Below are 23,927 nucleotides of genomic sequence, written 5' to 3' on the forward strand. Positions count from 1 at the left end.
AGCCCTTCTTACATCAGCTGATATCTCAAAGTGCTGTACAGAAACCCAGCCTAAAACCCCAAACAGCAAGCAATGCAGGTGTAGAAGCACGGTGGCTAGGAAAAACTCCCTAGAAAGGCCAAAACCTAGGAAGAAACCTAAAGAGGAACCAGGCTATGAGGGGTGGCCAGTCCTCTTCTGGCTGTGCCGGAGATTATAACAGCACATGGCGAAGATGTTCAAATGTTCATAAATGACCAGCATGGTCAAATAATAATAATCATAGTAGTTGTCGAGGGTGCAACAAGTCAGCAACACAAGAGTAAGTGTCAGTTGGCTTTTTCATAGCCGATCTTTGAGAGTATCTCTACCGCTCCTGCTGTCTCTAGAGAGTTGAAAACAGCAGGTCTGGGACAGGTAGCACGTCCGGTGAACAGGTCAGGGTTCCAGCAGGTCTGGGACAACAGGTCTGGGACAGGTAGCACGTCCGGTGAACAGGTTAGGGTTCCATAGCCTCAGGCAGAACAGTTGGAACTGGAGCAGCAGCACGGCCAGGTGGACTGGGGACAGCAAGGAGTCATCATGCCAGGTAGTCCTGAGGCATGGTCCTAGGGCTCAGGTCCTCCGAGAGAGAGAGAAAGAGAGAATTAGAGAGAGCATATTTAAATTCACACAGGACACCGGATAAGACAAGAGAAATACTCCAGATGTGACAGACTGACCCTAGCCCCCCGACACATAAACTACTGCAGCATAAATACTGGAGGCTGAGACAGGAGGGGTCAGGAGACACTGTGGCCCCATCCGATGAAACCCCCGGACAGGGCCAAGCAGGTAGGATATAACCCTACCCACTTTGCCAAAGCACAGCCCCCACACCACTGGAGGGATATCTTCAACCACCAACTTACCACCCGAGACAAGGCCGAGTATAGCCCACAAAGATCTCCGCCACGGCACAACCCAAGGGGGGCGCCAACCCAGACAGGAAGACCACGTCAGTGACTCAACCCACTCAAGTGACGCACCCCTCCCAGGGACGGCATGGAAGAACACCAGTAAGCCAGTGACTCAGCCCCTGTAATAGGGTTAGAGGCAGAGAATCCCAGTGGAGAAAGGGGAACCGGCCAGGCAGAGACAGCAAGGGCGTCTTGCTAAATATGTTTATGGTATATTGAGATATTGGTCTTCTTATCAATTGGCATTGTCGCCAGGATATCACGCATAAGGAACAGAGAGTTTTCTGTAGAGAGTGAATGTTCAAAAGTTTAAACAAATCTTAGATATGGCCATTTAGGAAACATCCTGTGTGTTTGTGTGTGTGTGTGTGTGTGTGTGCGTGCGTGTGTGTGTTATGTGTGTGTGTGTGTTATGTGTGTGTGTGTGTGTGTGTGTTATGTGTGTGTGTGTTATGTATGTGTGTGTGTGTGTGTGTGTGTGTGTGTGTGTGTGTGTGTGTGTGTGTGTGTGTGTGTGTGTGTGTGTGTGTGTGTGTACATGCGTGCGTGTGCGTGACAGTTGGATGCATCCTGTCAGTAAGAAGTGGATAGTGCAACCGTTACTAAATCCGAGGGGATAGAGAAAGTATTTAGGACTTAACAGCGTACGGTTCTGGGGTGGGAATTGTATCTAGTACAGATTCCCACAGGAGAAGAATATATTGTACATATACAAAATATTCCTAAATAAATGAATGAATCCAGAATTTTAGACTGGAAAATGAACACAATTAGTGAGATACGATTGGTGCCGAAAGGATACATCATAAAAACATCACAATATAACCCACAACTTGGAATTAAAGTCGTTTTAGAAGGAGTCACTGCTTACTGGGAATAAACTTGGGTTCCAATATAGGAATATGATGGGAATGAGAGACATTGTCAGTTCATTGAGCCTATACAGGAGAGGGAGAGGCAAGGACTGAGAGCTTCGTGGTGATATGGCTCTTCATGCCTCCCAATCCACCGACTGGTGGGCACAAAAAGTGAAGCAAACAGAAGAGAAGTTTAAAAGTGTATATAAAGGTTGTCACGGGGAGTTTCCAGAGACAGGAAAGGACGTCTCAGGGGGTTAAAGGAAGTGATCATGGTATGTTATCGCTGAGCTATAATATGAACTACAGACAGCCTCCAAGATGGCTGAAAACCGATTTGTGGGTGCTGACATCTTGCTAGTTCCTGTTTCAGGAGCTCATTAGTACATTGGCACTGGAGCCCAGCCAAGACATGCATTCCAGGACAAGCCAAAGCAGGCCGAAGATATTGATTAGTGGTGGAGCGGAAATCTGCTGGCATGAAGAACCACCACACAACCCTGACACAACCAGTGAAAACAGGACGAAGAGGACAGTGCTCCAGCTTGCTCTATATGTGCACCTCAGGAGACAGTGGGATGATATTTTCTGTTTAAGGCAACAAAAGAACAACTTGTTTCAAACTTATTGAAAATGTTACGAAAACAAATGCAGTTATGATATGCCTATTAAAAATAATAATCTAATTTGATCTGTGCCTCAATTAATCAGTCTATCAATCAGTACAGTCGCCTCGTATAACAAAAAAACAAATACATATATATATATATATACATACACATATATATATCACACACACAGTGCATTCAGAAAGTATTCAGACCCCTTGACTTTTTCCACATTTTGTACCGTTACAGCCTTGTTCTAAAATTGATTAAATTGTTTTTTCCCTCATCAATCTACACACAATACCCCATAATGACAAAGCAAAAACAGTTTTTTTTTAAAACATTTTTGCAAATGTATTAAAAAAAAAACCGGAAATATTACATTTACAGAACTATTCAGACCCTTTACTCAGTACTTTGTTGAAGCACCTATGGCAGCAATAACAGCCTCAAGTCTTCATGACGCTACAAGCTTGGCACACCTGTATTTGGGGAGTTTCTCCTATTCTTCTCTGCAGATCCTCTCAAGCTCTGTCAGGTTGGGTGCGGAGTGTCGCTGCACAGCTATTTTCAGGTCTCCCCAGAGATGTTTGATCGGGTTCAAGTCTATGCTCTGGCTGGACCACTCAAGGACATTCAGAGACTTGTCTCGAAGCCACTCCTGCATTGTCTTGGCTGTGTGCTTAGGGTCGTTGTCCTGTTGGAAGGTGAACCTTCACCCCAGTCTGAGGTCCTGAGCGCCCTGGAGCAGGTTTTCATCAAGGATCTCTCTGTACTTTGCTCCGTTCATCTTTGCCCCCGATCCTGACTAGTCTCCCCGTCCCTGCCTCTGAAAAACCTCCCCACAGCATGATGCTGCCACCACCATGCTTCACCGGGGGACCTTTGCCGCCAGGTTTCCTCCAGATGTGTCGCTTGGCATTCAGGCCAAAGAGTTCAGTCTTGGTTTCATCAGACCAGAGAATCATGCTTCTCATGGTCTGAGAGTCCTTTAGGTGCCTTTGGCAAACTCCAAGCGGGCTTTCATGTGCCATTTACTGAGGAGTGGCTTACGTCTGGCCACTCTATTTATTTATTTGATTTATTTCACCTTTATTTAACCAGGTAGGCAAGTTGAGAACAAGTTCTCATTTACAATTGCGACCTGGCCAAGATAAAGCAAAGCAGTTCGACAACATACAACAACACAGAGTTACACATGGAGTAAAACAAACATACAGTCAATAATACAGTAGAAAAATAAGTCTATATACAATGTGAGCAAATGAGGTGAGATAAGGGAGGTAAAGGCAAAAAAAGGCCATGGTGGCAAAGTAAATACAATATAGCAAGTAAAACACTGGAATGGTAGATTTGCAGTGGAAGAAAGTGCAAAGTAGAAATAATGGGGTGCAAAGGAGCAAAATAAATAAATAAAGTAGGGGAAGAGGTAGTAGTTTGGGCTAAATTATAGATGGGCTATGTACAGGTGCAGTGATCTGTGAGCTGCTCTGACAGCTGGTGCTTAAAGCTAGTGAGGGAGATAAGTGTTTCCAGTTTCAGAGATTTTTCCCTTTCTGGAAATGTATGTTCTGCCAGTGTCTGTTTGGGATAAATTGAGGGTCGAATTATAGACTCAACGTGAATCACCTTTTCATGTGGTTTCAGGGTGTCACAAAGTGCATGAGTCACTGTCCCAGTAGTATGTGTGGCAGTGACAGCTAAATTAATAGCTGGGTCTATTTGGCTATGTCCATAGTTTTATTCCGTCATTCTCATCAATGGCTTCACCGTTGAATCCTTTGACGGAAGTGGGGAAGCAGGGACACGGCCCAGTAGACTGGACACTAGTGTCAAGAAGAGTTTGAGAAGTTAAAACAAGCGCTGTGCTAATTTCTCGCTCTGGAAATACCAGATAGGGAGTTTGAGATGTTTGTGCATGAAGATAAGGGGCTGTCATTCTAAATTTGCGTTGTACCATTTATCAATAGTTCCAATTCGGATTCGGACAGGCGAGAAGGAGAGACACAGAGCGCTGTCCCTGAACTGTGAAGAAAGCACAAAGGGAAGGGCGGGTGCGCTACTCACACACAGCAGTGCGTGATGAGTGTGAGAGAAACCTGTCTCTAGTCTATTTGACTATTCCTTGAATTCCCTTATGGATGAAAACGATTTCCTTGTGAATTTATTAAGGGTTACAATTATAATTTGGCTTGGGTGATTCATTATATTTGTTATTCTGATTCATTTTTTTTTATTATTCTGCTGAGGTAATATTGAGTTACACTGCCAAGGGGGAGACGTAGGTGGTGTTATCATATAATATGGGGGTCATCCTGCAAATGGTTTCTGAAACATATTAAATCTTTGTACAAATGAATCTAGCTTCTCGACCTTAGAAGAAAACCCTCCCTAATTTAGACTCATTTAGAGGTTTTCCTCCCAAGGTTGAGATAGAAGGCCCTACTGTAGACTCCAGGCGCTAACAAGCTACTCTGTATCACTGGTTATACCAACAACACTGATGTAATGGTTAAGCTAGTCACCTAGAAGCTTAGACAAACATTGTCTACTGGTTTATTGAAACTCTACAATCAAGCTGTTGTGATATGTTGAATTTGATTCCTGTAACCAATTATTGCAATTTCATACTCTGTTGACTACATAAGGGGAGGGTTTTACTGACGAAGGAAAAACCCTTGAACGATTGGCCACAGGCCCTATATACAGGAAGCCAGTTCACCAGAGGAAAAGTTGTCTGTGTTAGTGGTCGCTCATCTGCTGCTGAGTGTTATTAGGAAATATGTGACTCCGAGTTTTGTTGAAATGACATGAAAACAACGTTGATTCAACCAGTGTGCGCCCAGTGGCGTAGAACGAAGTGAGGAGGACATGGCGTGGGAACACATTCTGTAGACCTGGGGGAAGACTGAGTGGAAGCTTGGGGAGGTGTATAAGACCCTTTATGTGTTGTCAATCTCAGCAGAAAAGCAGCCCACAAGCACAGAGCCAGGTCAGGCAAGAGGTGGGAAGCGCCGAGTTTCTTACTTCGTTCTTCAAGTATATCCACATATTAGTATGTGAATCTATTGTAATGCGTTTCTATGTTTTTCTCTCCATCAAGTGTCTGTTAGTACACTCTTGGGTCTCCAGCAGAAGGAGGGGATAAAAGGTCAAAAGCTCCAGTTGGAATGTTAGTGCCTATTGTATATTGTATAAAACGTTTCAACAATAGGGAATATAGTTTAAAAGGGGGGACTGATAGAATGTAAATGACTGTTTTACAGCATTATCATTTTAGTATGAAAATATTGTTTTTATATATCCTTAGAGATTGAAAGTAGTGCTAGGTTTAAGCTCTTTGGGTATGACAAGTTTAGCGGACTGCAGTGGACTGTAGGAATGCGCACTCCCAATAACTCAAGGCCTCTCCTGACTGATTAGAAGTCCTGTGACATGCACAGAGAAGTCCTAGGTGATGGAAAAGTACCGAAGTACATATTTGTGGAAGGGAGGGGGTGAGAGCTGAGGGTGTAAGTGGACACGGCACTGTATTGAACGTATGTATTCAGCTGGACATCTTTGTTGAGTACATGTTTGAAACGTCCCTTTGAGTTTGGGCTCTTATGATATATAAGCTTATGGTGTATTGAGATATTGGCGTGTTTTAAGGCGTGTTTTTCATGTCAAGCAAGAAGGAATCTCCATTGGAATGTGCATATCAGTTAACCATCCACTACATTCAAAAGAGTCAGATATCTCTGGAAATTAGTCACAAGCATTGGACCTCAGAAGAGTTCAGGATTTTGTGGCCAAGATAGGTTTTTGTGGGTGAACCACAAGGAATGCAAATAAGGATATTTACAAAGGAAATAGGAAGGCTACAGCAAGACAATTCATTATTTCATTAAATGTATGATGTGTCAATTAATTAAATGACAGGTCAGGGCAGGCAGAGGTCAGTAAACCAGAGTGGTGTGACAAGGTACAGAACAGCAGGCAGGGTCAGGGCAGGCAGAATGGTCAAAAAACAGGAAAGCTAGAAAACAAGAACTAGAGAAAGACAGGAACATGGGAAAACCGTTGGTATGTTTGATGAAATAAAACTGGCAACAGATAAACAGAGAACACAGGTATAAGTACAGTGGGGATAAGGCGCTCTTCCAGGTACGACGACAGCGGCAGACAAAAGTCTGGGCCGAGGGTATGCCGACCTCTTCCTCTGGGAAGCGCGTGGGCTGATAACCCAGAGAACACTCAAAAGCAAGAGCCCAGTGGCAGAACAGGGGAGGGTGTTGTGGGCATATTCAACCCCCACGAGATGTTGGCGCCAGGTGGTGGAGTTGGCGGAGACAAGGCAGCGAAGTCATCTCCAGGTCTTGACTGGCTCGCTCCGACTGGCCGTTGGACTGAGGGTGGAACCCGGAGGACAGGCTGGCTGATGACCCAATGAATGTGCAGAACGCCTTCCGGAACCGGGACGAGAACTGAGGACCCCGGTCGGAGACCATGTCCACCGGGGGTCAATGGATCCGGAAGACGTGCTACACCATGAGCTGGGCCGTCTCTTTGGTAGTTTGTGGGAGAAGAATGAAGTGGGCGTCTTTGGAAAACCGGTCCACTACTGTCAGGATGGCGTTGTTGCCATCAGACGGGGGGAGACCAGTGACGAAGTCCAGGGATATGTGAGACCAGGGACGGTGAGGGACAGGCAGTGGTTGAAGGAGACTTGCCGAGGAGTCTTGGTCTGCACATGGATCGTGCAGGCGGCGACGAACATGGAGACGTCCGGGACCATGGTAGGTCACCAAAGGCGTTGCTGCACAAGGGCCAGGGTCCGACGGGAGCCCGGGTGGCAGGTAAGTCTGGAGGAGTGGGCTCACTCCAGGACCGAGGGGCGGACAGCGTCAGGAACAAACATCCGGTTATCTGGGCCCCCCCGGGTTCGGCTGGGAACGCTGCGCCTCACGGACCTGCTACCCTATTCCCCAGCTGAGTGCCGTCGCCAGGCAGGAGGTGAGAAGGATGGTCTCAGGGTTCGAGGGTGTAGCTACGGGGCTATAGCGGCGTGACAGCACATCCGGCTTAATATTCTTGGATCCCAGTCAGTAGGAGAGGGAGAAGTTAAACCGGGTGAAAAGCGAACTGACGGGACGGGTCAGGATGAAACAATATGGGAGCTGTGGTGAAGCGGTGCTTGAGGTCCTGAAACGCCCGGTCCGCAGCAGTGGACCACGTGACCAGAACCTTTGGAGAGGTGAGTGCAGACAAGGGGGGAAGCCAGATGCTGTAACCCTGGATAAAGCGGCGATAAAAGTTGGCAAATCCCAGGAAACTTTGCAGCTGCACTCTGGACGTAGGCTGAGGCCAATCCACCAACGCTCTCACCTTCCCGGGATCCATCTGTACATTCCCTGCAGCGATGATGTAACCAAGGAAGGGGATGGTGGAGCAACTAGTGAAAGCCAGGAGCACGGGAAAACCGCTGGTAGGCTTGGCGAAACAAAACAAACTGGCAAATAGAGAACACAGGTATAAGCACACTGGGGTTAATGGGGAAGATGGGCGACACCTGGAGGGGGGTGGGGACAAGCACAAAGACAGGTGAAACAGATCAGGGTGTGACAAAAATTGCTCATTCGTGTTGGTTAATTTAGGATTCAAAGATCATCTTTGAAAATATATAGTTTAGCTTAGTCCACACAAAACATAAATTCCATGACAGAGTACAGAGCAGTTATAGACAAGAAAAACACAAGAAAATATAAAATAAATTAAAAATAAGAGTCAGATTGTCAAGACAACAAAAATACTTCTTACACACTGTTAATATATAGGTATTCATAGTATTGTACACAGTACAGTTCAATTAGATATTTTAAAAGAAAAGAGGCCCTGTGACACTGTTTAATTTGTTTCTGTTTTTTAAAACTTTTTGCCTGAGTAATCTCTGGTCCAAGATTAAATGGTTCTATACATAACTAGGCGACAGATTAAATTCATTTTTGGTTAGGGTACAGTAGGCCTAAAGAAACCCACAGTGGTGTGTCTGGTGGGGTATACACAGTGCCATGCAACTTATTACGTGACTTGTTAAGCACATTTTTACACCTGAATTTAGGCTTGCCATAACAAAGGGGTATTGACATTTCAGCTTTTCATTTTTTATTCATTTGTCAACATGTTGAAAAATATAATTACACTTTGACATTATGGGGTACTGTGTGTAGGCCATGACAAAAAAATCTCAAAATGGGAAAAAGGTTAAGGGGTATGAATACTTTCTGAATGCACTGTATGTCTGTTTGACTTTGTAGTATTACCCAACTAGAAGTGGGTTATTTCTATGGGTTTCTTCTCAGTAGTTGCTTCATAGACTGGTCCCAGATCTGCCAACTCCATTGCTGTCTTTGTCAAGCCAAAAATCATTGGCATGAAAATGAGTGACAGAGTTGGCATAATAGCACAAACAGACTGTCACTCAGGCTAGAAATGATACCTGATGGTGTCCTACTCCTTCATTTTTAATAATAAAAAAAGTAACCTTTATTTAACTAGGCAAGTCAGTTAAGAACAAATTCTTATTTACAATGACGGCCAATGCTGGGCCAATTGTGCACCGCCCTATGTGACTCCCAATCATAGCCAGATGTGATGCAGCCTGGATTTGAACCAGGGACTGCAGTGATACCTCTTGCACTAAGATGCAGTGCCTTACACTGCTGCCCCACTCTGGATCACTGGATCTAACTAAGAAATGCATTTTGAATGTAATACAGTATAGGCCTAGAGTAGCCCATCACTGCCATAATAGGCACCAATTATCATAGACCACTTGAATGAAAAGAGAATTCTATCAAATTGGTTATAGATATCAGATACATCCCATAACCCATTGATTATATGTATTAAATTAACCTCAGGAGAGTTGAATACTATGATCACAGCCTAGCAAAGATTTTGACAGCATAAATCACGTGTCCTCTCCCCGTTTGCCCTTTAAGAGATATAAAATATGGATTGTTTTTCGTTGAACCAATCTTTGCTTAACACATTTTTATAGTGCAGACAATATTATGCACACTTGCTGTACCCTGCATATAGATTCTATTCATGAAATGACTAATATTCTAATTCCTAATTATTCGACACCCCTGAGATTCAAGATCGCCTAACCCAAGACACGCTAAATCATGGGACCCTTACGTATCAGGTGCAATCCTGTCCCTTGTGTGGTTGGTGCACAGAACAGTCAATAAAAATTCCTCGTTTCTGACTGGCCCTGCCGGAGTTTCCGCTTTTTCATTGTCTCCTCCCTTATCTCTCGAGCTGATCCACTCCCCCATTAGACACTGTAACGTTATCAATAGCTAGCCACCACCATCAAATAGCTAGATATGGACGATTTTGACATGCTCAACGCACCGCAGGCTGCCGCCGGCAATGGGACGGACGAAGACCCCGCTGCCGCATTCTTGGCCCAGCAAGAAAGCGAGATCGCGGGGATTGAGAATGACGAAGGATTCAGCATCCTGGACAGCGGAGAGGTTCCAACGTCGTTAGACAATAATCTGACAGGCGACGCAAACGGTAACTGTGTTCTAAAAACACTTCATTTAGCAAGTTACAGTGGCTAGCTCGTTCGTATTATTTGGCGGAGTCAAAGCCTAGCAAATTGGCTATAACTGACTAGCTATGGGCTAGCCAGCTACTGTATACACCGTTAACTAGCCATCTTAATTAGCTAGCTAACCAGCAAACGAGCTCCTTTAGCAAGCTACATCGACTGTCTGCAGGAGACTTAAATGAAAGAGATTACGAGAAAAACAAGTAACGTCAATTTAGCTGGCTGGATCCGATGTTTCAGACCATCTTTTTAAAATGTTCGGGAAACCAACTCGTAATGCGCAAGGTGACGCTAGTTTCCCCATTTGTAAGCTCGCTAACGGCGCTAGTTAGTCTCTACATTACATGTGTATATGCTAGCTAATAACGTAACTTTACTTATTGATATCTTGATGTTTGTGAAGTGTCGTGAATAAACTAACAGAAAATGTCGTGTCTTTGAATGACCGGTTAGCTAGTTATAGCGTATATTTCCTGGCTAGCTGTCATTGGATTGATCCCACTGCACCAACAACATTACTGGCCACTTCATTACTGCGTTTTGATATATGGCCCAATGACCGTTGGACTTTCATACAAAACTGTCGCATTCAGGAAGTTAAAATATTGACCGATTAGTTAGCTACATTGGCCAGAAGCAAGTTCATGTTATGCAACTCTTTAGGGAGGGGATGTACAGTTGAAGTCGGAAGTTTACATATACTTAGGTTGGAGTCATTAAAACTCGTTTTTCAACCACTCCACACATTTCTTGTTAACAAACTATAGTTTTGGCAAGTTGGTTAGGTCATCTACTTTGTGCATGACGCAAGTAATTTTTCCAACAATTGTTTACAGACAGATTATTTCACTTATAATTCACTATCACAATTCCAGTGGGTCAGAAGTTTACATACACTAAGTTGACGGTGCCTTTAAACAGTTTGGAAAATTAATTGAAAATGATGTCATGGCTTTAGAAGCTTCTGATAGGCTAATTGACATCATTTGAGTCAATAGGAGGTGTACCTGTGGATGTATTTCAAGGCCTACCTTCAAACTCAGTGTTTCTTTGCTTGACATCATGGGAAAATCAAAAGAAATCAGCCAAGACCTCAGAAAGAAAATTGTAGACCTCCACAAGTCTGGTTCATCCTTGGGAGCAATTTCCAAACGCCTGAAGGTACCACGTTCATCTGTACAACCAATAGTACGCAAGTATAAACACCATGGGACCACGCAGCCGTCATACCGCTCAGGAAGGAGACGCGTTCTGTCTCCTAGAGATGAACATACTTTGGTGCGAAAAGTGCAGATCAATCCCAGAACAACAGCAAAGGACCTTGTGAAGATGCTGGAGGAAACTGGTACAAAAGTGTCTATATCCACAGTAAAACGAGTCCTATATCGACATAACCTGAAAGGCCGCTCAGCAAGGAAGAAGCCACTGTTCCAAAACCGCCATAAAAAATCCAGACTACGGTTTGCAACTGCACATGGGGACAAAGATTGTACTTTTTGGAGAAATGTCCTCTAGTCTGATGAAACAAAAATAGAACTGTTTGGCCATAATGACCATTGTTATGTTTGGAGGAAAAAGGGGGAGGCTTGCAACCCGAAGAACACCATCCCAACTGTGAAGCACAGGGGTGGCAGCATCATGTTGTGGGGGTGCTTTCCTGCAGGAGGGACTGGTGCACTTCACAAAATAGAGGAAAATTATGTAGATTTATTGAAGCAACCTCTCAAAACATCAGTCAGGAAGTTAAAGCTTGGTCGCAAATGGGTCTTCCAAATGGACAATGACCCCAAGCATACTTCCAAAGTTGTGGAAAAATGGCTTAAGGACAACAAAGTCAAGGTATTGGAGTGGCCATCATAAAGCCCTGACTTCAATCCTATAGAAAATTTGTGGGCAGAACTGAAGTGTGTGCGAGCAAGGAGGCCTACAAACCTGACTCAGTTACACCAGCTCTGTCAGGAGGAATGGGCCAAAATTCACCCAACTTTTTGTGGGAAGTTTGTGGAAGGCTACCCAAAACGTTTGACCCAAGTTAAACAATTTAAAGGCAATGCTACTAAATACTAATTGAGTGTATGTAAACTTCTGGCTCACTGGGAATGTGATGAAAGAAATAAAAGCTGAAATAAATAATTCTCTCTATTATTCCGACATTTCACATTCTTAAAATAAAGTGGTGATCCTAACTGACCAAAGACGGGGAATTTTTACTAGGATTTAATGTCAGGAATTGTGAAAAACTGAATTTAAATGTATTTGGCTATGGTGTATGTAAATTTCTGACTTCAACTGTAGCTAGCTAGCTAGTTCCAATGAATGAATCGTTCAACGTAAAAGATATCGCATAACCGAGCATTTATGTACCAGTGACGCTAGACTAGAACAGGTGGGTATAATTTGTGGAACGTTCCAACAGGAATCTGTTCCAAAAACTTTGTAAAGTACAAGGTTACCAACAAACAACGCATACAAAGTAGTATGATCAATTCAACCAGCTGCCGAATAGGCATCAACTCACCACGTAGCTTATTCTTAATGTTTGTCCATAGGCAACCAGAGTGAGGACAGACATTTTTCGCAATAAACGTGGTGAGTGAATTTAATGAATTAGCCCACTCCCTACCCGGTATCTCATTCTGCCGCTATACAACTTTGTATGTGTTTGTTGGCAACCTTGTTATTTACAAAGTTTTTGGAGCAGATTCCTGTTGGAGCGTTCCACAAATTATACCTACGTGTACTATTTTGCAAGCTTACAACGCCAAATCCATAATCTGAATTTGATCATTGTGAAAGCATGCTGATTTGTGATGGGCCTATAGACATCTTATTCCATAATGTAAGACGCGTAGTGAAGTCTGATACACACCCACTCTGTAATGTTAATCGACGATGTCGGCCATTTCATTGTCTTTGATATTGCTTTGTTCATGATGAATGGTACATTTTATTTGCAGATGCAGTGGATGGTGCTGTCAATGGAGACCTTAATGAGGTAATATCTTGTTTTCCATTTTGTCTTACAGCCGAGATTGGGATTGTATCGACTCAAGGAAAACGTTAGAATACTTAACCATGCATGTTTGTTTGAACATAGCCTAATGAATACTAAATGCCATGGTTGTGTCATTATTATTGACCATGGCAGTGTTCAGTAGGCACAAAACGGGAGAAAATGCTCTGGAACAGAGTGAAAAGGGGGAGTCGCAATCTATCTACTTGTCCAATGAGATGCGTTTTAATGTTGCTGCAGTGTGCCCCGTTGAACACCACCCATGTGTTTGTTAGGAGAGCAATGGCCCGTCTGATGCGTACTCGGCCATCTCCAGTGCCGACCGGCTGCAGGCTGAGCCAGAGAGCCTGCGTAAATGGAGGGAGGAGCAGAGAGAGAGGCTGGAGGTCCTAGGTAAGGAGAGGCCCCTGGTATATCCTGGCTAGAGGGCCATAGCAGCGTAACACTAGAATAGAAGGAACCGATGTGACTATTTACAGTTGAATCCAAAGTGTTGAGCGTCCAATTCTAACACCACAATCTTTGGGAAATGTATGGCCTTGACTTGCAATGCAAGAAAAACACTAAGCGCATTTTGCTGATGTTGAAATCGCCCCTGGTTTTAGAAGTCATCTTTTTGTGATGTCATTTTTCAAGAGAATTGCATGTACTGTGTGAATCATAAGGCATCTTCTTCTTCCTAATTTCCCCTTCCCCAGACGCTAACTCTCGTAAGCAGGAGTCTGAGTGGAAGGACAAGGCCAAGGTAGAGCTGGAGGAGTGGCACACTAGACAGGACGAGCAGCTGGAGAAGACTAAAGTGAATAACAGGTAAAAATGCATAGAAACAGTCTAGTCATTCTATTTCTATGTAAGAACGGCCCAGGTTGAGCCAGGAGGACTAAAACTATACTGGACTCCAAGGAAACCTTTTGTCCACTGACTCACTTTTCTCTACAGGAGCCGTGGAAATTAATCCCTGTCCATTGAGTGTAAATAACACTCTGCAGAAATCTCCTTGCAGAATAGTTAGTTATTATGCAGCAATTGTTCCTATTGGTCCCTCTGTTCTCTACTACCTTTTATGTGTTTTAAGGTTTATTTAGGCCTAAAAGACATAAGCTAGTGTGCAGTCTCTGGTAGAACAGTGAAAAAGATCAGTATAGTATGTTCCGGAATGAAAAATGATCATGTATATTAATTCACAGGTTAATTTATTTCTAATAAAGACCTGGAGCGGCAATCCCAAGTTATGCATGGTGTTGCTAAGAGGTGAAACGCTGTTGCCAAATGACGAGACCCCAGAGTTGACCCTTGAACCACAAGCCATTTTGAGCACGGACGGCATATTCAGAAATATCTAGTTGAGGTCAGGAATTATAATATCAATTGGTGTTAATATCTATCGAAAGATAACAGGACAGCCCCAGCAGCAAACAGAAATGTAGGATGTTTTATTTTATTTATATATATATATATAAGTTTGATAAGGGTTTTGGACCGCCTTGCCTCCAAGTGCTCAGACAGTATAAAGTCTAGTTTTCACTAACTTGAGCGTCTGTAACCCAAGCCCTCCCTCTGCTCTGAATAATATATCAGCCAATGTTCCAGTCTCTGTCTAATGTCTAGCTACCTCTAACCTGCCTCTGTTATGTTGTTTGTAGTCTTTTGTATATATCTGCATCCCAAATGGCACCCTATTCCCTATGTAGTCTCATAAGCCTCTGGTCAAAAGTAGTGCACTAGGTAGGGAATATGCCGCCATTTTGGACGCAGAAGACTGGGTGAGAGCTCTGGGCTGGGTTTGTTCTGTTGTCTTTGTTCTTCTCCTTTTTACCGCTCTCTCTCTTCTCTCCTGCTTGCTGCTTTCCTCTGGGACATCCCCTGTGTCTCCAGGGTTCTGGATGAGGATTTCTACAAACAACCCTTCTCTGACCTGATTGGTTATGTGTATGTTGCTAAACTAACATTTGTTTCTTTTTTTCACGTGACGTCACTCGCGTCAATCGCCCGCCGCATCTTCCATTTTAACACTAATTTTTACGTTTGGCTTTCCCCTTCATTTTTTTGTTGTTGGTTTTACATTATAAAGAAGTAGACTTTCATTTATCTTGAGCGTGCGTGACTGTTTTTGCGACCTATAAACCCACCAGGTGTCTCTTTTTTCTTGATTTTTTTATGCGGTGAATGTGTGTTGGCTGAATGTCATTGCATCAGCCTTAATGCTTAATGCTCAGTTTCCGTATGAATTATGTTGCCATAACTGTAGTGTAGTAAATCGAGTGGCCATTTTTCTTTTACTTTGGTCTTGTTTAATTCCATCGTCCATGATCCATCTATATGTCCCTTCATTTTATCATGCCATCTCATCATGCCATTTGCAAATGTTTTTTGTATTTTTAGATCCCTTTTTTTAAATCGATACTTGTATTATTCATATGTGCACATGGAAAACTAGTTCTAGAAATTGACGCTATGTAGAAAACATTGGTTAGGTGTGTTACTTGGCGACGCACTGCTTTAAATGTATCGACGGAACCGTAGAGCGGCTACCTCAGCTGCGTGTGGATAATGTCTAGAGTTAAGACTGTAGTTTTGTTTCAAGCAACTGTGTCTCCAACTCTTAACAGTTCTATCAATATAGTAGTACCTTCATATAATTTGCAGGCATATTATCTGAAGGTTAACTTTAGTCTGTTAAATACTATTTAAGAGATCTCATGCCGTTAGAAAGGCTTATTTATTTATATCTATATCTGCTTTATACCTGGTAACCTGCAGCCTTTCGGGTTCAATAAGGCTCCTGAAAAGCTGTACAAAGGCAACCATGTTGTTGGAGGGCCGTTTCCTTCCAACATTATCTCAACATTATCTCTGCTGTTTGTCTTCTAGAATAACCACACACACACACACACACAGAACTTCAGCGATGGGTGTTTTTTATAGGAGGTATTTATGCAATAGCAATTGTACTGTACTAGAATGTCTGTTGGTTGACATAATGTTGAATGGACACTCTGAATCCCTCATTTGGAGAGCGTCATTTACAATTTTTAAGAATGACTACGCCAACTTGGCTGCCATGTGGTTGGAGTGTCCGTCCTGAGATTGGAAGGTTGGGGGTTCGATCCCTGGCCGAGTCATACCAAATACTGTCAAACTAAGACTGCGTTAAAGATATATATTTGGGGGGCTGCAATAGACTAGCGTCCTGTCCAGGGTGGTGTACTTGTACAGCTACCTCACGCTACAGGAGATGGGCTCCTGCTCCTATGAGCTATTCTGGCTAGCACAATCCAAGGCTCGTACGAGGCGACTTATGACAAGACCCAACAGTTGAAGTCTATTTTCAGTAGCCTTCATAGCCTGATACTGTCGCAGAGCCCTGCATGTAGACAGTCAACTGTTGTGTTGTCGCTTGTACGTCTGCATTTCTAAACTGAAAGCTCATTGGATACACCGTTGCTTCAAACATGCGAATGTGATCTGCTTAGAATCTGTTAATAGCGACTAGCAAGCCACTGTCTACCATAGAATGACATGCTACTGTTGTCCAACTCGCCCTCTTAGTTTTGCAGCCCTTATATCTATCTGCCATTTGAATTCATTCGATCGCTAAAGAGCAAAAGGTTCCCATATAACCAACGTCCTTGTCTCTGCCAAAACAAAGACCCACAGCTACTGAGACCAAGGGGGCATGTATTTCTGCCTCACCCAACCAACTCAATGGCACAGCAGATGAAGGCTGCAAGCTAAGCACACTTCTTAGTGCACAAAAAAAAAAAAAAAATCCTGCCACCCCCCTGAAAATGACTTTTTTTCTCTCTGGGAAAATGCATGCTGGCTTTTGTCATCTGCATAAAGCTCATTTACTTTTCATTTCTATATATCTGACTTGTGATCTGTTTCTCCTTGTTTCTTTTCCTATGCACCTTTAAGCACACACATTAACCATCCTTGCTACCGTCTAGACCAGTTAAGTAAAAAAACAAAAAGACAATATCCTAGTAGGGAGAAGTGTATATTAGCCTAGAACAATGGCAAAACAATATTCAGTAGTAGTGCACAATTAGACTAGACTGTAGTCGGGGCTCTCCAACCCTGTTCCTGTAGGTTTTTGCTCCAACCCTTTTTATAATTAGCCGGTTGATAAGCTGAATCAGGTTAGTTACAACTGGGGTTGGAGTGAACCTACAGAAGGGTAGCTCTCCAGGAACAGGGTTGGAGAGTCCTGCTGTAGATGAATACAAATCCACTGCCAATTTAAATGATTTTAGAAGCTGGGTGTCCCTCCTGTGATGCGTTGGTCCACTAGTCCTGTTCGTATCTGTAGTTTCGTTGTGACAGTGAATTTTCATTGGCTTCTCATCCCCATTTTGCTATGTGTTATTGTGTTCTAGTTTATTAGAGGGGATCTTTCATTTAGTTAACTCTTTGGCAGTGGAAGTGTCCTATCTTTGGGTGGGTGGGTTTGGGTTTTGCTATTCCCCCTGGCTTGCATTTCAAAATGTCTTATTGTGATTGTGGCACTATCATTCTTTTTATTTAATTTCGGTTATGTATGCTAAGCCTTCTAGTGGAATTAGATGCCCTTTTGGGTTCCGTATTGGTGTAAAGATTATTTAGATTATCTATGTAAGTTATTAGTGAAGATTGTGACATGTCAATCAAAAGTCTCTTATGGTTATTATATCAAGTATTTGCTGCATTTCAAATGGCCTGCTTTCCAACCGCAGCAAAATGCATGGCAAAGTCTCAGGTGTCCAGGTTTTGGTTGTTAAAAAGAACGAACTTGCCACTAAGCGCACTTATCAAGCACAAGTATAAAGGACATAAAACAAAACCATGTTCCTAATGCTATACTTGGATCTTGAGAGAATATTTGAACGTAACCAAAAAGCAAGTTACGCCCCCCCCCCCTCCAGTTCTGTGACGAACTGCATTTTTAACCAACCAAACCGCGTTTTAACCGTTCCAAAAAACCCTGCGCTTGATTAGACTGACAGGGAAAAGCAGGTAACTAGCTAGCTGTATGACTGGGGTTATAGGGGGCATGCTGTATGATCTTATCCAGCCCTGTACTCTTCATCTGTTTTTGATGTGGCCACCAGGAGAATGTTTTATTTTTTTGGATGTACTGTAATTTAGTTGGGTGGACTGTTCTGAGTTGGGTCTCCGCTGCTGTCTACTCGACACTTCCTCCTCAAGCAAAGGTTTTTAGATTCAGACCTCACTAAAACTGTTGGACTAAAATGGTGAAAAAGCCATGCTAAAATAGCACTATTTTCATAATTAATCTGTTGTTTTTTTTAATGTTATTGGCAACTCACAAAATTGTGTCATGCAGGTAGTTTAGATCCATTCAGCATGTATTTATATGGGGATTCCCCATGTCTATCCCTGTGGTGTTGCAGAGGAGGTGGTGTGTAAGTGAGCAGCAGTAAGGCCTTCTGTAAAACTCTCTACTGATCTCTAGGGCCCAGGCCTGCTCCCTCCCTCTCTAAAGCGCTGTCCCCCTCCCGTGTTGCCTTGCAGAGCGGCCGAGGAGGCCATGCTGTCGGACATGGACGAGAACAACCCGGGCACCGAGTGGGAGCGCGTGGCGCGCCTCTGTGACTTCAACCCCAAGTCCAGCAAGCAAGCCAAAGATGTGTCCCGCATGCGCTCTGTCCTCATCTCCCTCAAGCAGGCCCCTCTGGTCCGCTAACAACCCCCCCCCCCCCCCTATTAGATGTCTCAATTCAGTCCCTACCACTCCCCTTCACACTAACCATTCATTCAGTGTTTGCAGATCTGATGGCTCTGGATACGTAAAAGCAGTGTAGTGGTGGAGCTTCCACAATCCACCATGTCGCTTTCACCTTACAGATCTGTTAACATTGAGGGGCCGATGGAAAAGGGGGTGAATTGAGACGGCTGTATCTCTACCCTGGCCCTAACCCTCTCTGGACCCAGATTGCAACCAACCTCTCATAGGGCAATCACACCCCCCCCCCCCAACCTACCTGACCTGAGGTCGTCGTTGTTTATGGATCGATGATATCATTCCTCTCTTCCATCTCCCTTTCCATCATTAAAGAACAAAATAAGTATATACGCATTTATTTTTTGTTTCTATTCTTTTAAGGACCAAACTCTGTTTTTATTAAGTGTGTTGGAAACCCATTTAGAGCCGGCTTGTGGCATTTATTGTGACTATTTCAATCTATGCATTTCAACCTCGAATCAAGTACGGTAAATATCTATTTGTGTGTGTAAACATCAAGGTTGGGGTCAATTCCATTTTAAATTAGTCAATTCAGAAAGTACACAATTCCAAATCAAATCTTTGCTCATTGAAAAGAATTGGAATTTCAGTGTACTTCCCGAATTGACATGGAATTACCCCCAACCCTGGTAAATATCATGTGGTGTATCATGTACTCTATATGCGTGTACCTATGTACATATACAGGCAATATATAAATTTACAAAATGTCAGAGTACAATTGTGGTTTAAAGATTTACTGTAGCCCAAGTGTTGCTTAATGTGTTTGTTGTCCATCAATTTCAATATCAGTAAAACATGAATGAAACTTGTCAGTCGTTATTGAAGTGTTGTCCGTGACATTCAAATTATGGTTGCACCTAATTGGTGGAAGTAAAATTTCAGGTGAGACAAATTACATTTTATACTGCGTTTTCAATTAAATTATGTTTAGTAGGCCCTCCACCACTATTGCTGTTTGTTGTATGGCCTTGGGTTATCTGGGTTCAAAAGAATTGTGAAAATGAATATCTGGCGAAAATGGCAGAGAGGAAGAGGTGAAGCGAGGGGGTTTCTCCTGTTAATCTGTCCACGGGAAGCAGACCGCCTGACTTTTTGGATGAATCCCATCGTTAGGGCAGAGACGATCAGCTCAACATATGCGGTATCTCAAATGGTCAAACCGAAGTTGCCTACCTTTGATCAAAGCCACGTTGTTGGTTGGGAGGTGGCCAGTCAGAACGTGACATCTTTGAGCTTGAATCTGTTCAACCAATAAATAGCTTTATTAGTTATGTTCATGTATATTTGGTGTAGCAATGAGCTATTGTGGATTTTACAAATGCAACCTAATTTTGAACGTCTATATCAGGAGTATTCAACTCTTAAAGCCAATTTCGGTTTGATCCAAAAATGTGGTCGGAGGCTCCTTTATGGAGGGTGAATTGAGTTCCGTACGCATTGCCGTGTGCCTCCCAAATTTTGTAACAATGCGGAGGGCTCTGCACTGACATGATTGGTTGGCGGAAGGTCCTGTTTAAACACAAACTCACTTCCTTGAGAACAGCACTGCTCATCGAAGCACAAGAAGTATCAATGCCCTGACTTCTGCAGAGGCTGTAGCAATGTAAATACTGCACGGCCAATGCAGACGTGGGACTGACAATGCGATGCCTTTAACACCATGAGGTCCGGAGCCTGCTGGTTTTCTGTTCTACCTGATAATTAATTGCACCCACCTGGTGTCCCAGGTCTAAATCAGTCCCTGATTCGAGGGGAGGAATGTGGGGGGGAAAAAGCAGTGGAACGAGCTTCAAGGTCCAAAGTTGAGTTTGAAAGGTTTATATGGTCATTCCATATAGGCTAGATATATACTGCTCAAAAAAATAAAGGGAACACTTAAACAACACAATGTAACTCCAAGTCAATCACACTTCTGTGAAATCAAACTGTCCACTTAGGAAGCAACACCGATTGACAATAAATTTCACATGCTGTTGTGCAAATGGAATAGACAACAGGTGGAAATTATAGGCAATAAGCAAGACACCCCCAATAAAGGAGTGGTTCAGCAGGTGGTGACCACAGACCACTTCTCAGTTCCTATGCTTCCTGGCTGATGTTTTGGTCACTTTTGAATGCTGGCAGTGCTTTCACTCTAGTGGTAGCATGAGACGGAGTCTACAACCCACACAAGTGGCTCAGGTAGTGCAGCTCATCCAGGATGGCACATCAATGCGAGCTGTGGCAAGAAGGTTTGCTGTGTCTGTCAGCGTAGTGTCCAGAGCATGGAGGCGCTACCAGGAGACAGGCCAGTACATCAGGAGACGTGGAGGAGGACGTAGGAGGGCAACAACCCAGCAGCAGGACCGCTACCTCCGCCTTTGTGCAAGGAGGAGCACTGCCAGAGCCCTGCAAAATGACCTCCAGCAGGCCACAAATGTGCATGTGTCTGCTCAAACGGTCAGAAACAGACTCCATGAGGTTGGTATGAGGGCCCGACGTCCACAGGTGGGGGTTGTGCTTACAGCCCAACACCGTGCAGGACGTTTGGCATTTGCCAGAGAACACCAAGATTGGCAAATTCGCCACTGGCGCCCTGTGCTCTTCACAGATGAAAGCAGGTTCACACTGAGCACATGTGACAGACGTGACAGTCTGGAGACGCCGTGGAGAACGTTCTGCTGCCTGCAACATCCTCCAGCATGACCGGTTTGGCGGTGGGTCAGTCATGGTGTGGGGTGGCATTTCTTTGGGGGGCCGCACAGCCCTCCATGTGCTCGCCAGAGGTAGCCTGACTGCCATTAGGTACCGAGATGAGATCCTCAGATCCCTTATGAGACCATATGCTGGTGCGGTTGGCCCTGGGTTCCTCCTAATGCAAGACAATGCTAGACCTCATGTGGCTGGAGTGTGTCAGCAGTTCCTGCAAGAGGAAGGCATTGATGCTATGGACTGGCCCGCCCGTTCCACAGACCTGAATCCTATTGAGCACATCTGGGACATCATGTCTCGCTCCATCCACCAACGCCACGCTGCACCACAGACTGTCCAGGAGTTGGCGGATGCTTTAATCCAGGTCTGGGAGGAGATCTCTCAGGAGACCATCCGCCACCTCATCAGGAGCATGCCCAGGCATTGTAGGGAGGTCATACAGGCACGTGGAGGCCACACACACTACTGAGCCTCATTTTGACTTGTTTTAAGGACATTACATCAAAGTTGGATCAGCCTGTAGTGTGGTTTTCCACTTTAATTTTGAGTGTGACTCCAAATCCAGACCTCCATGGGTTGATAAATTGGATTTCCATTGATTATTTTTGTGTGAATTTGTTGTCAGCACATTCAACTATGTAAAGAAAAAAGTATTTAATAAGATTATTTCATTCATTCAGATCTAGGATGTGTTGTTTAAGTGTTCCCTTTATTTTTTTGAGCAGTGTATAATAGCTAGGCTATGAAAACATTCCCAGAGGACTGAAAAACCTGCTGGTTTACGTTTTGTCATACTCTGTTGACATAGTACTTTACGTTACATTAAACTAATTAATTGTTCAGGGAAGAGTATTTACCTAATTTTGGAAGCGAGAGAGGCATTGTTGATCACCATGTTCCACCCTTTATGGAAACAAAGGAGGCATTCTAGTCAGTAGTACAGCTCTACGTTTCCTTCAATCATTGATAGGTGATGGTCTAACTGACTGCTGCTCAGGTGAATTGTCTGACTCGACATGTTAACTACACTGAACAAAAATATAAAAACGCAACATGCAACAATTTCAAAGATTTTACTGAGTTACAGTTCATATAAGGATATCAGTCAAATTAAATAGTCATTAGGCCCTAATCTATGGATTTCACGACTGGGAATACAGATATGCATCTGTTGGTCACAGTTACCTTAAAAATGCATCACAAAAGTTAGCTTATAACAGTGAACCTTTTTTGTGGGATACACATAAGTCAATTCTAGGTCTTGTGGCATATTTTGGTTAAACTATCCCCAATTCAATGGAAGTGCAACCCTCTGCATGCACAGTGCATTCTTCCATCACATATACAGCTGATTCTCAAGATCTAGCTCACTAAAGATCTACTACACTGTCTGAGCCAAGGACTACATGCTTTCTGGTAAGTTTTGATTACAATACTGGGTGGGGTGAATATATTTTATGACTTTTTGTTAACTAGTAAATAGTAGCCTTCAGAAAAGTTTGTTTAAATCATTTCTAACTTGTTAACAATTTCTGCTAGATAGTAGAAAAAACTGTGGGTTTTAGCTTGCTTGAGACTGCTAACTGAGTGTTAATTCACCTATTTCCATACGTTTCATTTTAAAACATTTATACAAAATAGTTAGATTAAACTATTTATCTGTACATGGAATTGTATTTTTTTTTTTACTCTTTTCAAATCTTTACAGGACAATGCCGAGCACCATCTGTGTGGAGACATTTCACTGCAGCTAATGTAGAAGGAAAAGATGTGTACATTTGCAAATACTGTGCCAAATCATATGTGAAGAATGCAATAAAGGTGCATAAAGTTCCCTTAGCGCTCTACTTCTATTCGAGGTGAAAATGATGAATCAGACACCTTATCGATCGCAACAGCTCATGGTCCTCCTGGAATTAGATCTTTTTTAACTCTATGGAGAAACGTAGTCAGAGAAATGCTGATGAATGTCTCGCTCGAGCTGTGTATGCAACTGCTCACAGGCAATGTGTATTGGAAGAGATTTCTGAATGTTCTTCGCCCAGCATACACCCCTCCAACCAGACATGCTTTATCTACTAATTTGCTGGATGCAGAGTTCAACAGAGTTCAAGTGAAGGTCAAGCAAATCATAGAGAAAGCAGACTGTATTACAATCATCACTGATGGGGTTTGGAATGTTCGTGGGCAAGGAATAATTAACTACATCATCTCCACCCCTCAGCCAGTATTCTACAAGAGCACAGACACAAGGGACAACAGACACACCGGTCTCTACATTGCAGATGAGCTGAAGGCAGTCATCAATGACCTTGGACCACAGAAGGTATTTGCACTGGTGACAGACAATGCTGTGAACATGAAGGCTGCTTGGTCTAAAGTGGAGGAGTCCTACCCTCACATCACACCCATTGGCTGTGCTGCTCATGCATTGAATCTGCTCCTCAAGGACATCATGGCACTGA

General features: G+C 43.4%; 1 protein-coding gene across 3 annotated transcripts; it reads left to right on the forward strand.

Annotated features, from left to right (window-relative positions):
- Positions 1-9,689: 9,689 nt before the first annotated feature.
- On the forward strand, positions 9,690-19,580 carry LOC115202182 (clathrin light chain A). 3 transcript variants are annotated; one of them, XM_029766128.1, is made up of 7 exons: positions 9,690-9,972; positions 12,967-13,004; positions 13,298-13,415; positions 13,721-13,832; positions 14,898-14,951; positions 16,941-16,976; positions 18,537-19,580. In XM_029766128.1, exons 1-7 carry the CDS (start codon positions 9,780-9,782, stop codon positions 18,706-18,708), a joined length of 723 nt encoding a protein of 240 aa, XP_029621988.1. In that variant the 5' UTR covers positions 9,690-9,779; the 3' UTR covers positions 18,709-19,580. The 3 variants fall into 3 exon arrangements, with proteins under 3 accessions (XP_029621988.1, XP_029621989.1, XP_029621990.1); XM_029766129.1 differs by lacking the exon at positions 16,941-16,976; XM_029766130.1 differs by lacking the exons at positions 14,898-14,951; positions 16,941-16,976 and having other exon boundaries at positions 9,693-9,972.
- The last annotated feature ends 4,347 nt before the right edge of the window (positions 19,581-23,927 follow it).

Source organism: Salmo trutta, chromosome 11 (genome assembly GCF_901001165.1).
Source record: "Salmo trutta chromosome 11, fSalTru1.1, whole genome shotgun sequence".
Lineage (NCBI taxonomy): Eukaryota > Metazoa > Chordata > Actinopteri > Salmoniformes > Salmonidae > Salmo > Salmo trutta.

What these genes read in the sequence shown, in the direction of transcription:
- LOC115202182 (XM_029766128.1), top strand. Translation starts at nt 9,780, where the DNA reads ATGGACGATTTTGACATGCTCAACGCACCGCAGGCTGCCGCCGGCAAT. An exon ending in AGAGAGGCTGGAGGTCCTAG is followed by an intron (nt 13,416 to 13,720) that starts GTAAGGAGAGGC and finishes CCCCTTCCCCAG; the next exon opens with ACGCTAACTCTCGTAAGCAG. An exon ending in TCTGACCTGATTGGTTATGT is followed by an intron (nt 14,952 to 16,940) that starts GTATGTTGCTAA and finishes TGCACCTTTAAG; the next exon opens with CACACACATTAACCATCCTT.